General features: G+C 37.5%; 1 protein-coding gene across 2 annotated transcripts in view; it reads right to left on the bottom strand.

Annotated features, from left to right (window-relative positions):
* CACNA2D2 (calcium voltage-gated channel auxiliary subunit alpha2delta 2) overlaps window positions 1–13775 on the bottom strand; it is a 676129-nt gene that overhangs the window by 194319 nt on the left and 468035 nt on the right. For both annotated transcript variants that reach the window (XM_034440362.3, XM_034440357.3), the window contains exon 5: window positions 13432–13476. In XM_034440362.3, the coding sequence (XP_034296253.1) occupies window positions 13432–13476 (45 nt within the window). The remainder of the gene's footprint in view (window positions 1–13431; window positions 13477–13775) is intronic.

Consider the following 13775-nt stretch of genomic DNA (forward strand, 5'->3'; position numbering starts at 1 on the left):
GAAAAGGAAGAAGACACCATAGTTTAAACTGCCACATCATTTTATAGGAAAGGAGTTTTGATGGGGCAGGCTTACCTTTGCATGCAAACTTCATTTTAACTAGAGTGTTTACTTTTTTAAAGCCATTATTCTAAGCAGGTCGCCTGTTATTATAATCTAATGAGTTCTTACTAGTTTATGGCCTGCAGGTATTTCCTTTCAACATGTTTTAATCCATCTGTTGAAGACCCACATAGCACAGCTGAACACAATTTCTAAAAAGTGCACCTTCGGCATGTATTTTGTTGGAATGTTTTTAAAAAATCAGGTTGATTTCAAATCATAATCTAGAAAATAAAAGGCAATGTTTGACTCTCCTCTTGCTTTTCTGTTTCTGATGAAATCTTTGCTCTCAGTCAAAAAGGAATTTGCAAAGGAAAGCTGAGCTCCTTTTGCGCTGCCTTGATCAACACCAAACAAAAACCTTCATCCACAACCCATCTTGGTCCCAAACTGGAGTAGCCAATAAAACAAGCAGTTAAAGGGTAAGATCACTTTGTCCTATTTTCTGCCAATTCAGTAGAATAATGCTCAAAATGATTGTTAACACCCTTCATGACAAAATCCGATAACCTTGATTTTAATTACCCTTGTAATTTCCTTACTTTGTTTGGTTCCAGTGCATTGTGCTTCAAATTCAGTTCTAGTTTTTCACAGTGAGCAGGAACATGCAGACAAAACTAAAATAATAATAATAAAAAAAATCTCAACTCTTACTAGACAAATTGGATCCCAATGTCCAGTGATACTTTAAGTGCACTTTAAGTGCACTGAGAAAGGTAAGCCATTCTCTTGCATTTCTAAAGCCAGGGCTAGAGAGGCACATGGGTCAGTCTTATTTTTTCACACACACCCCAACTCCAACCTTGCTTTGGCTTGAACGGAGAAAGGGAAGAAGAGAAAATTCATTTCATTAGTCCCAGATTGGCAAAGGTTCCAATGAATGAAAAGTCTTTTTACTAGTGGATAGAAGGGTGCCTCAGTTCCACCATTGCCCCATTTAAGGTGATGCCCGTGGAACTTTATAAATGACAGTTGGTGCCTTAAGACTTTTTTATTTCATCAAGCTGGCCTGGCCTAAATCCTCTCCCCTTTTTAAATGTAAATTTTAATTTGTTTTAAATTATGGGGTATTTTAAATTTGTTCAGCCAAATTATTTAATTCGTTTTTATTTGATTTTAAATTTTTGTATTTATGTGTTTTTATCTTGTGGCTGTTCACCGCCCTGAGTCCTTCGTGAGAAGGGCGGTATAGAAATTTAATAAAATAAAAATAAATAAATAAAATAAATTTAGTAGAATGCCACTTTTTCCTATCCAGCACTCTCCTCTTCAGATACTGATTTTAAGACACTGAGTTGCACTCCTGAGCGCTTAAAAATTCAAGGTGACTGAAAATAGAAGAGTAAAATTATAAATTGATATGAGGAATTGGCTTGTTTCTATTTTCTGCTAGTTGGTTGCCTTCCTTTCATTACCTTTTGTTTAAAGATTCAGTAAGATATGGTGGTTTCCTGCTCCCATATTCAAAGTGCCACTGAACTTGCATCTTTTTATAAAACAGCAAAAATGCATTCCTATTAAGAACAGAATTTAAAATAATGTGTTTGCAGATTACATACTTCTGAACGTTTGTACTGGAGCACATCCCTGCAATAAACCACACAAAACTACCTTATCTGGATGACTATCCTACAGGGCCGGATTTAGATGAAAAGAGGCCCTAGGCTATTCCACTTATGAGGCCCTTTCACCTATAGTGAAAGTGTAATTTTAATTTTGCTAACAATTTGAATGTAGGGAATGTAGGCCCCTCTTGATCTTGAGGCCCTAGGCTGAAGCCTAGTTAGCCTATAGGAAAATCCGGCCCTGCTATCCTATAAGTAGGTAATGGTATACAGCTTTATAAAGATGACAAGGAAGCCCTTAGCAGATGATGACTGCCTTCATTCAGAATTTGGTGAAATTCAACATTGATCAAGGAACATCTCCCTGCCCTCCCCCCATACACCTGGAATTGCAGTGAGAGGCAAATGAACAGTTCTGCTTGCTTTCCCCACATGACGAATTATTAATAATGCTGGGAGCGGGATGTTTCCTTCTAAAGAAAATCTATTTAAAATTTCCTACCAAATATTCTGCTCTACCTTTCCTTCATATTAGAGAACTGTATTGCATTCAGCACCAGTTGGAGAATGTAACAAGAAAAAGGGAAAGCATTATGGGTATGCTGTTGATGGAAGCCAGCCTGTAGGGAATATTTATTTACTTATTGTGCCCTTAAGTCAGTGTTGAATCTTAATGACTCAATGGACAACTCCCTGCAGTTTTCTTGGCAACATTTTCTGTATGGTTTCTACTGTCTTTTTCCTAGAGCTAAGTGAGACTGTTTGGCTAAAATCTCCCAATGGCATTGTGCCTAAGGCAAGACTAGAACTCAGGCTTCCTTGCTCCTAGTCTAGTGTCTTAATTATTAGGTCAGTGTTTCTCAACCTTGGCAACTTTAAGATGTCTGGACTTCAATTCCTAGAATTCCCCAGTCAGAATCTTTTCCACATTCAGAATCTCCTATTACTCCTATATCTATACTAATTCTCTCAAACTTTCATCACAATTGTATGAATCATATTTTTAGCTTATGCTTTTGCTATGGGTATGGGGACCCATAAACCATTTATTTGAAATAAGCAGACCTTTTCCAAGAAAATAATCAACTATCAGTCAATATCTGATTAATTCTTGGATCTACAAGGCTTGATCAGGTGTAAAATCTGCTTACCTTCCCTACCAGTTCGGAAGTGCAAGCGTCGCGTCACATGCATGCACGGATCCTCTGCGCATGCGCAAATCCTTCTGCGTACACGCAGAGGGTATAAAGCAGGTTAAAACCAGGAAGTAATGACGACCGGGTGGGTGGGCGGAGCCTCGTGCTGCCATTGCTACCGGTTCCCCGAACCACCCGCCGCCATCGTTACCGTTTTAGCTGAACCAGTCCGAACTGGTAGCATTTCACCTCTGGGCTTGATCCTCTTTTTACCCTCTGTTTGAGCTTCATCTATCCATTTATGTCCCTGAATAGAATAATTTTTCTCTTGGATCATGTTCATTCAAATGATGGCACAATTTTCCCGAGAAGTTATTTCTATTTCTTTTATTATCACTATTGTCTGAAGTGCAACTTGCAGCATCATCATCTTATGAACTCCTATTTTCATATATACCTGTAAGAACCTTGATGATACAAATTCATACTTTCTGAAATACATTTTTGCCCTTTCATTCATAATTAAATCTACACTATCATTTCTGTGCGTGTATTAATCAACTCACTATGCGCAACAAGACCTTCTTCATTCAGATTTATTGTATGCTTCCCCTTTCTTTTAATGTCACATAGAAAAATGTGCCTATTTTTCCTTTTATTTGATTGGTTAATTCACACTATTTATCATTTATTCCTCTTGTAGATCAAGCCTCATTCTTCTTCATGCCATAAGTCTCACTAGGGGGCCCACAAACATTGATCTTTGATACTCATTATGGGTTTAGTTAATGAAAGATTTCATTGTTTTTAATTAAGATGCAGAAGGTATGGACTAAATAAGCAACCTTAGTCATATTCACATTCCCTATTAATAGTAATGGGCAGTTCTGACATATCTTGGTCTATATGACAGAAGGACAACCAAAGCTTCATGCATGTTCACTCTATTCTAAGATTTGTAAGCTAGAGTTTATCTTGCAATAGTCAATAGTCAATAACTATTACCCAGGTCATACCAACACAGTGCACTGGCACACAAGATAGAGAGGAATATGCAAACACACAAACCAGTTTGAACCAATCAAACATTTAAAAGAAATGGATATTCTGATACCTATCTCTGATATTTAGAACTTTTCTCTCCTCTTCCCACACTCCATCTATTATGAGCCATGCAAGTTATGATTACAGAAATGCACTTAACTGTAGCCAACATGGTATCATAATGATCATGCTTTTAAATGTAACATGATGATAGTGGCAAGCTTGTTCGATATTTGGTCATTTCCTCCCCCACCATCAGCACACTATCTCCCGCCTCTATGGCTTTCCATTATATTAACCAATGGGGAACGGCTTTTTTTTTTTTAAAAAAATCTTTTTTTTAAAAGAGTGGGAAAGGAAGTATTTTTGTTTCTCCATGACCCCCAGCAGCTCATAAAATAGAATATGAATTAAATGGCATTTCCTGAGCTTTCCTCTTGGATAGTTGGAGGAAGCACTGTTTGACACATGTCAATCTTGTGTTTCCTGCACTGTGGCAGTGAAGCAGTGTCAAAGTACTTAGGAAGGTTCAGGGAATGAAAATAGTGGTCATATAAAAATGCCTGTTTCTTTTTTTTCTAGTTGGAGGGCTCTGGCATACTACAAATCAGTAGATAGCATCTTTTTCTCCTTAGCATATTTCCTCTAATGAGGGCAACAGTTTGAACATAAAATCAAGCAATGCGATACCTTCTTTCTTCTCAAAAGAAACAAAGGCAAAACAGGGGCCATATTTGTGTAATTAAAGAAGCCATTCCCAAGTGTCAACCAGCACATGACCAGGGAAACAAGATTCATATTTCATTAAACAGGTTTAACGCAGGAAATACAGGATTAAATCACAGGATCTTGGAAAATGAATAAGCACACCTCGCCTCCTCATTTATGAACAAATTCATTAAGGTGAGGTCTCTGTGAGTTGCTTAATCGGCTTTTTCATGGGATGTGAAACCAAAGAACTAACTGACCTTTTCCTAGTTAAGCCTAGGATTGCAAAATCCATCTGCTTTTCATTGGCAATGCCTTTGAACACTTCACTTATCCTTTCTTCATTCCTTCCTTTGCTCCTCCCTTTGTTCTTTGCTTGATGCAGTCTTGATGCCTCCACGCTTGGGAATTTGCTGACTGAGGCAGGCTGCTTCAAGTTACTCTCTAGCAAAGAGGGCCCTTCATGGAACTTCCTTCTAAAATACGCTTTGATCTTCATTAAGAGGCCTGGGGCTGTTTATGTCTCTTCTGTAGCTTACTAGACTGGTTGTAACTCACACAGCCTCCAACACATGAACTATTTATATTCTGCCTAGTGTGTCTGCACATGATATGTCATTAGCAACACAGCCAAATGCTATGATTTATTGGGAAAGTTTTTATGTGTATACATTTGTCAGAAATGGTGTAGGGCACGGGTGGGCAAATGTGGCTCTTTTACAACCTGTGGACTTCAACTCCCAGAATTCCTGAGACAGCCAAGCTGGCTTAGGAATTCTGGGAGTTGAAGTCCACAGGTTGTAAAAGAGCCACATTTGCCCACCCTTGGTGTAGGGTCTCCTGCTTGGGCGGGGGTGTTGGATTAGATGACCTACAAGGTCCCTTCCAACTCTGTTAATCTATCTATCTATCAAAACATGAATGCAGACACACATAAGAGGAGCCTGGATAGCTCTGTGGACAAGGCACTGTAATTTAACACCAGCTGTCTGCAATTAAAGTAAGTTTGAATCTTGCCAGGCTCAAGGTTGACTCAGCCTTCCATCCTTTCTAAGGTAGGTAAATTGAGGACCCAGTTTGTGGGGGCAATAAGCTGACTTTGTATAAAAATATACAAAAGAATGAAGGCTATTGCTTAACGCACTGTAAGCCGCCCTGAGTCTCCGGAGAAGGGCGGCATATAAATCAAAAAAAAAAAAAAAAATAAGCATACCATGTCTGCACCTGTGCGTGTATGCATGCGCGCACACACACACACACACAGAGTGTCCAGGCACATCAGGCATGCATGTGTGTGTATGTGTGTGTGTGTTTGTGTGTGTGTGTGTGTGTGTGTGTATTTCTCATTCTCTAAAAAGATGATTACATTTTTATGCCAATATTAATTTGTAATTCTAAGGCGCCTATCTGGGTGTCATAGAGTTGATCCCATTTATGAACACCATCTGCAAAAACAGGCATTGACAGCTCCAATGGCTCCTACCCTCAGCAGTGTAGTTTATAAGCTTCCGAAGCTTGCATGGAAACCCATCCATTTGCATTGCTTCGCATATCCCTGGTCTCTAACGCATCAATCACAGTCCATGTGCTTTGCATTTTAAACTCCATTATAAGAAATGAAATGGAGGGGAAAAGCCATATAGTAACACCCATTTGCTCAATTTCTTAGCAATTTCTCTTCCTCTTTTTCCTGCACTGCTGCTCTTCATCCACACCCACTGTACTGGAAATACAGAGGTAAAGTTACTTCATTTACACCATATCTTCACTGCCCAGTTATAACAAATTACAGTTTACTGAGATCTTCCAGTAAACACGCATAAGCTTGCAGCAGCTTTCTGGATATAACAAAATGGGCAATTATATGATTGTATAAGAGTGCAGTATGGAGGCTGATACTGGATAAAGAGGCTTTTAAATGCTTTCCCCTAGTGCTTTCTTGCTGGATATAAGCCCCCAAAACAATGTCTTTTATTCCTTGAAAGAACATAGCCCTATTTTATTCTTATCCTCCTATCTTTCTTGCAAGGGCAGGGTAGGATCAACAGGAAAGAAATGAAAAAGATTAAGCCCCTTTCTTCTTCTACCAGTTTTCCATTTCAAAGTTCAGTCTCAGAAGTTGCAACGTAAGTAAGACAAAAAACAACACACAAATTATAAAATGACATGCAACATAAAAATGCAGACTGTAAAGAATTGACATCTTGGGGAAGAAACTCAAGATTTACAAAGTTTTTATTTAAATGAAAAGATCAATTTGACTTTCCTTCACCTTTCCTTCCCAAGGTATATCCCAGAAAGATAGAAGCAACTAGGGTTGTTGTTCTTTTGATTGCAAGAAAAAAATTGAAAAGTCCCTAAATTATTACTTTCAACTTTTGGAACTGATAGGTAAGGATTAAAGCTTCCAGGTTTTGTCTTTTTGATTCCTTCTAACAGCTGAGCATTTGTACCAACAAGAGAGATCATAAAATGCCATAAAATGAACCAATCACAAACTATTTTATGTTTCATTAGAAAACAGAATTGGAATGCTATGTGGTTTAAAAGGAGCAGACTCTTAAAAATAATAAATAATAAATACAAAGGTCTATTCATACCATGCATTAAAATTGCATTTGTTCAACCACAAAAGGTTCTGCTGAGAAATAATGCTCACTACTTTTTAACATTCTAGGAAATTAGTTACTTATTATTGATCATATACAGAAAACAAAGGATACTGTTTATGATGTCCAGGAAAATCAACACAGCTTCAGTTTTATCAATGGAAGGGGGCAGCTTAATTTTGTCCTATGGGATTTTTGCCTTTATTATGACTTATACACCATCTTACAATTCTACAATTATAATAAGAGTTTTGGGGGAAATAATCTGAATTTTCTCGTCTTCTTTCAGGGGAATCCAGAAGAGAATGTCAGTTAATTTGAACACTATTCTGTGAATAAACATTGAACTCCTCTCTATTGGATGAATGAGTAAAGTGGATTTTCAAAACAAATATAAAATATGTGAGTTCTCTTGTACAAATAATCAGACTCCTTATCACTTTTTAAAAATTAATCTTTTTTAAGAAGTTCATAATCAGAATGGCAGTGGAATGAAAAACTAGTCCAGTGAATAGGAATCTCATTTCTATTTCTCTCCACATTTATATCTCCCATAAGCTTCTAGAATAAAATCACTTTTACTGAATAAACATTGTCTCTCTGAATTAACTTCATTTGAGGGCGATCATGCTCTATTTAAATTGCAAAATGATGCAAACAAAAATGAAAGGGCTAGGTCATTTATATTTAGTTCCATTCAGTATCTTTCTAATTGCATCATCAATGCCATCCTCATCATCATTTTTCTACATTTGTTGGATTTTGTTGGAATAAGATTCATTGCCATCATAAATAAATTAAAAAAACCCAAATCTTTCCTAGCTGAAACTAATTTGCTCTTCTTTCCCCCTATTTAGAATTTTATTATTCATGGACTGTCAGAACTCTGATTAATTTTAAGGTTTAGGGAGTTTATCCTTAAGCATTCTTAAGAAACATTGTTCTCTGTAGCAAGCAAAGCTTAAGGCCTGCTAATGCAGGCTCCTTGAGGAATGTATGGGGTGATTTCTGGATTATGCCTTATTCTGTGCTGTGATTCTGGGGTTTCTCCCATTGCAATACACATCTGCTTTTCAGAGTTTATTGTATTTTATTTACAGAAGTTTTAAATACGACCATGACAAAAGAGGAAAAAAACCCTCTCTTTCGAAGGTTAAATTCTTGATCAAGAGTTAAAACTCTAGTGACTGACAATTGGCTGTGTTTGAATGAACTTTTTTTAAAAGGCCTTTGACTCGCATAGAACCCCATTAAGATCTTGAGGAACCCCAGGGGCACAGTTTGAAGAATTCTGAAGTAGAGCATGTTAGGAAACATGACTATTTACTATTTGGTCTCCATCAATGTTATCTTTCAATCTATAGTTTAAAGGAGGGATGGATAAGCTTCCTAGATGAATGTTGGTTTAAGGGAAAATAGTAGGAGATGAACTCTTATCAGCCAAGGACCTAGAAGGCTATCAGGGAAATGTGCCAACATTGCCTGTGCCAATGTTCAGCAGAAAATAATAATAAGCCCTTATTTAGCACTGATAGAGGAGCTGAGGGGACAGAATTAATTTGTAAATGGAAATACTAACAGAAGTTCAAATGCAGATTGATGCTAGATATGGAGAGTACAGTAGCTACTGTTTTACAGGAAATAAGGCCTAAATTATATCAATAATGTTGGCTGACCTTAGAAATCCATTTATTATTAAACCGATCAACTGCAAGCAGTGTTTCTCTAGGAACTCTTATATTTTTGCCCTTTATAGCTCCATAAATTTTCAACAGCAAGGGAACAGGCACGCCAAGAATAGAGATTTATTGCCATGTGTTCTAAACTGCTAATGATTATGCACATCTTTGTGCGAAAACATAGAAGGAGAGAGGGATGGGGGAAGCAAATTAGACTAACAGCAGTAGTAGCAGGAGTAACAGCTCTGGTCTGGCATGCTACAGGTTTTGCATTCAAAGGCAAAGTCATTGGCTGAGGAATTCAAGCAAGGATGAACACAAATGAGGGGGGGGGGGAAATCACAATGAAGAAAGTGGATGAGACCGAACAGAGAAGATGAGATTGTTTTCAGAGGAAAGAGGTTTCTTACTTAGAAGATAGTGTTAGATTCCCTTGCACAGGTGAGTTTTTAATAAAAGGAACGGTAAAAATTGTGGTGGTGGTAGTAGTGGGGAAGAGTCTTGGTCAAATTTTAGGAACTGAATAATGAGTTTAGATAAAAGATTGCCTTGTCTCTTCCCCATCCTCCTTTCACCCTCCTTATATTTATGTTTGTGAAATAAACCTAATAATTAACTTCTGTAGGCATTCCTGTAAATCAGTTTTGAGACAACATCCAACTCCAGTATAAAACTTATCTGACCCCCTTTTTATGACCCTATAATCCCTTAATTTGGGGTAGACCTGGTGTTATTTAGCCCATAACAGTAGCTTTAGCATTAACCTTCTATACTGCTGCAGTTATCAGCTAGGACTCTTTTTAGAAGACATCTGAGAACATATGATTCTGTTTTATAGCCCTCTAGCTTCATTGTTCTCCTAAGAAAATGGACTGATCCTTCAAATTTCAGTCTGTGTTTGAGTTGGTGTACAAACCTGTTCCTTGTCTATAATTACCAAATTGGACATGTAGAATATTGGTCTCTTCTCTCTTGCTATAATGTTCCTCTGGTTATAGTGTGACCTCAATTTTTGCAACTATATTTTCTATAAACTTTTCTTTACTGTCTAGGATTCCACATTTTTGGATTCCTACTGTCTAGGATTCCACATTTTTCATTTATAAAAACATAAATGAAACAAATCTTGGAAGGCATCCATTGTACACGAAGAGTTTTTAATAAAAGGAACGGTAAAAATTGTGGTGGTGGTAGTAGTGGGGAAGAGTCTTGGTCAAATTTTAGGAACTGAATAATGAGTTTAGATAAAAGATTGCCTTGTCTCTTCCCCATCCTCCTTTCACCCTCCTTATATTTATGTTTGTGAAATAAACCTAATAATTAACTTCTGTAGGCATTCCTGTAAATCAGTTTTGAGACAACATCCAACTCCAGTATAAAACTTATCTGACCCCCTTTTTATGACCCTATAATCCCTTAATTTGGGGTAGACCTGGTGTTATTTAGCCCATAACAGTAGCTTTAGCATTAACCTTCTATACTGCTGCAGTTATCAGCTAGGACTCTTTTTAGAAGACATCTGAGAACATATGATTCTGTTTTATAGCCCTCTAGCTTCATTGTTCTCCTAAGAAAATGGACTGATCCTTCAAATTTCAGTCTGTGTTTGAGTTGGTGTACAAACCTGTTCCTTGTCTATAATTACCAAATTGGACATGTAGAATATTGGTCTCTTCTCTCTTGCTATAATGTTCCTCTGGTTATAGTGTGACCTCAATTTTTGCAACTATATTTTCTATAAACTTTTCTTTACTGTCTAGGATTCCACATTTTTGGATTCCTACTGTCTAGGATTCCACATTTTTCATTTATAAAAACATAAATGAAACAAATCTTGGAAGGCATCCATTGTACACGAAGAACTGATACCAACTCAATCATGACATATAACTGGATGAATAATGTTACTTCTATAGGCCAGTCTGCAAACTGTAGGAATTCCCTGTTAGTTTTCCACTAACATTGTGAAGCTTAAGGATAGCAGCTTTCTCAATGGAGAGATCAGTGATTTGCATCTTCCCACCAAGCTGGCAATGGACAACCTCTGTTTTTGCTTTTGCATACGAGTTCTTTTTTTCTCTGCCCTGAAGATTTGAACTATTCCAAAAGCACTCCATAGCCAATCAAATGCAGTCAGTTCTGGAGTGAGTTAAGCCAGGAGTGGATACTTGGGAGTAATTTTGAGCAGCATTCTCTCCAAGTGTTCATATTGCACGTAGTAACTAGCAAAGGCCTATTTCCTTGGGGAACTGAAGCTCTCTAGTTTATACTTAACATTCTGATTGCCAGAATTACAGGATGGCTGTGCCGGGAGGAGGGTAGAGAATTAGATTCTGTCTCTAATTAGATGTTTGCTCTTCATTTGAATTTCAGATGCTAGCTTTAATTTTAGAAATTTACCCAGGAAGCAAAATGACTTTCTCTAGTAAAGTGCACCTGGCTTCTTCAGTCTTTGTTTGATAGCTTGTCGGTATTATGAAGTGAACATGGAGTGGGGCCAACCATTATCTCAGCACTTAGAACCAAAACTTTTAGAGCCACCTCTCAATTTTAGGGACATCTTCCTTGAGTACCCTCAAGTAAGTACACAGACTTCAGTTCCTAGGATTCCTCAGTTAGGTTGGCCATTATTGAAAATTCTGATATTTGAAATCTTTCATATCTAAAAATTCCCCAGTCTGGGAATGCTGTTTTAGAATCTCCCTGTAAATAAAGGAAATGTAAATAAATAAAGGAAGTATATCTAAACTGCCAAGAACACATAACAACGGGCAGCTCATTATTATATATTATTATGTAAATGTGTAATGGTTAAGGCATCAGGCTGGAAATTGGAGACTCTGAGTTCTAGTCCTGCCTTGGGCACAAAGCAGTTGGGTGACCTTAAACCAGTCATTTGCTCTCAGCTCTAGAAAGCAGGTAATGGCAAATAACTTTCCAAAAACTTGCCAAGAAAATTGCAGGGACTAATCCAGGTGGTGGACAGGAGTCAACACTAACTATAAAGCGCGCGCGCGCACGCACGCACACACACACGCACGCACACACACACACACACACACACACAAGACTGGATCTAAATAAGATTTATTTTGAGAAGAGATTAGACAACGATTTGTCTGAAATGGTATAGGATTTATTGTTTGAGCAGGAGGTTGGACTGGAAGACCTCCAAGGTTCCTTCAACACTGTCATTCTGTAACTGTTCGTAATATATCATTGTAGCTTCACTGTATCCCAGGAAATGTAACCTGATGCAAGCTTTGTGAAAAGATCTAATTAATCAACCACTTGTATAAAGATCCATCTAATAAAGGAGAATATTCGTAGCTCACGGTTGAAATAAGAAGTCCTTGCTGCTCTCTGAACTTGGTGGTTTTCTTGCAGATGTTTCATTACCCCAAACTAGGTAACATCATCAGGATTGATGATGTTGCCCAGCTTGGGTAATGAAACATCTGCAAGAAAACCACCAAGCTCGGAGAGCAGTAAAGACTCCTCGAAGATCCATCTTCTTTTTGATAGATATCACTTTTGGGTAGCTTAATGAGAGAAGAGAGGGTAGATGAGACAATCACATGACAAACATTTGCCGGAGACCAAACATATTGCCACAGTATCTCTTTAGCACTTAAGGAGATAGAAAGCAGATATATCTAGCTTATGGTAATGAATGGACAAGTAGTCACTAGCTTCTGAATTTATATTTTAATTACAAAGAAAGAAGTGGGGTATTTTTTGGTAACTGCAAGTTAGCAGTTTTATATACATGATCTCATATAAATATAAAACTTTTGGAGCTTCATAGTGTAAATTTATACTTTTATTGTTAAAAGCAAGTCTCTTTAGGGTCTGCTGGATTTATTCCCAGATACAGGATTTCAGTGTGAATTCAGTATTTGATGTAAGCAACAATGACAGTATATATTTTCAATCAGCTCTCAATGATAGATGGTTTTGTTTTAGCATCTAAAACTTGTCTTCTCACTCTGCACCGTTTCTTTTCTTAAGGTTTCACTATGTATCCTATGCATAAATTTGTCTTATTTCAGCATTCCTTATCCCGGTAAATAAATTTATTGTTATGATATTTGCTAAGACTACATGGGAAGATTTTAGCACTTCTGAGCTGAAGAATAGAGGGAGAGCAACAAAAAAATCAAAACCAAAACCAACAAAATAAAAAACCTCAACTAACCAAGCAAGGAAGCAATGAGAATTTAAACCATGAAATAAAACTGTGAATCCATTTCAAAATGTAACAAAACTTACACACATATATATTCTTGTTCCCTTTTCCAACGCACCTACCTGAAATCACCAAGACTGATGAGCAATGTTTTGCCCTACTTCTGTTCTTTGAAATTTCTCCTTGTTGAAATGTAGTTAAATGTTTACAACTTCCTTTCCATTACCAATTGAAGAAGAAGAGCTGCAGGTTTGCAGCTCCACAATTTACTTTTCACCATCTTAAGCCCATTAAATGAACGTAAGGTTTGAACAACTGTAGCAAAGAAAACCCTACAGAAATTAATATAGAATCCATTTACTGTGTAAAACAAAAGAAATGCAACTAGCAGATACTTACATATTCTGTATCAGCCTTGGAGTCATAGTATTCAATATCTTCCTCCTGTAGATTAAAAGAAATAGGTGTGATAAATACAGTGCAGAATCCAGGAAGATTTTTCACCATGATAGGATTCCTAAATATTAGTTGACGCCAGTGGTGAAATCCAAATTTTTTTTACTACCGGTTCTGTGGGCGTGGCTTAATGGGCATGTTGTGGCTTAGAGAGCATGGCTTGGTGGGCGTGGCAGAGGAAGGATACTGCAAAATCTCCATTCCCACCCCATTCCAGGGGAAGGATACTGCAAAATCCCCATTCCCTCCCCACTCCTGGGGAAAGGATATTGCAAAATCCCCATTCC

Source organism: Pantherophis guttatus, chromosome 2, assembly GCF_059756535.1.
Source record: "Pantherophis guttatus breed Tessera chromosome 2, ASM5975653v1, whole genome shotgun sequence".
NCBI lineage: Eukaryota > Metazoa > Chordata > Lepidosauria > Squamata > Colubridae > Pantherophis > Pantherophis guttatus.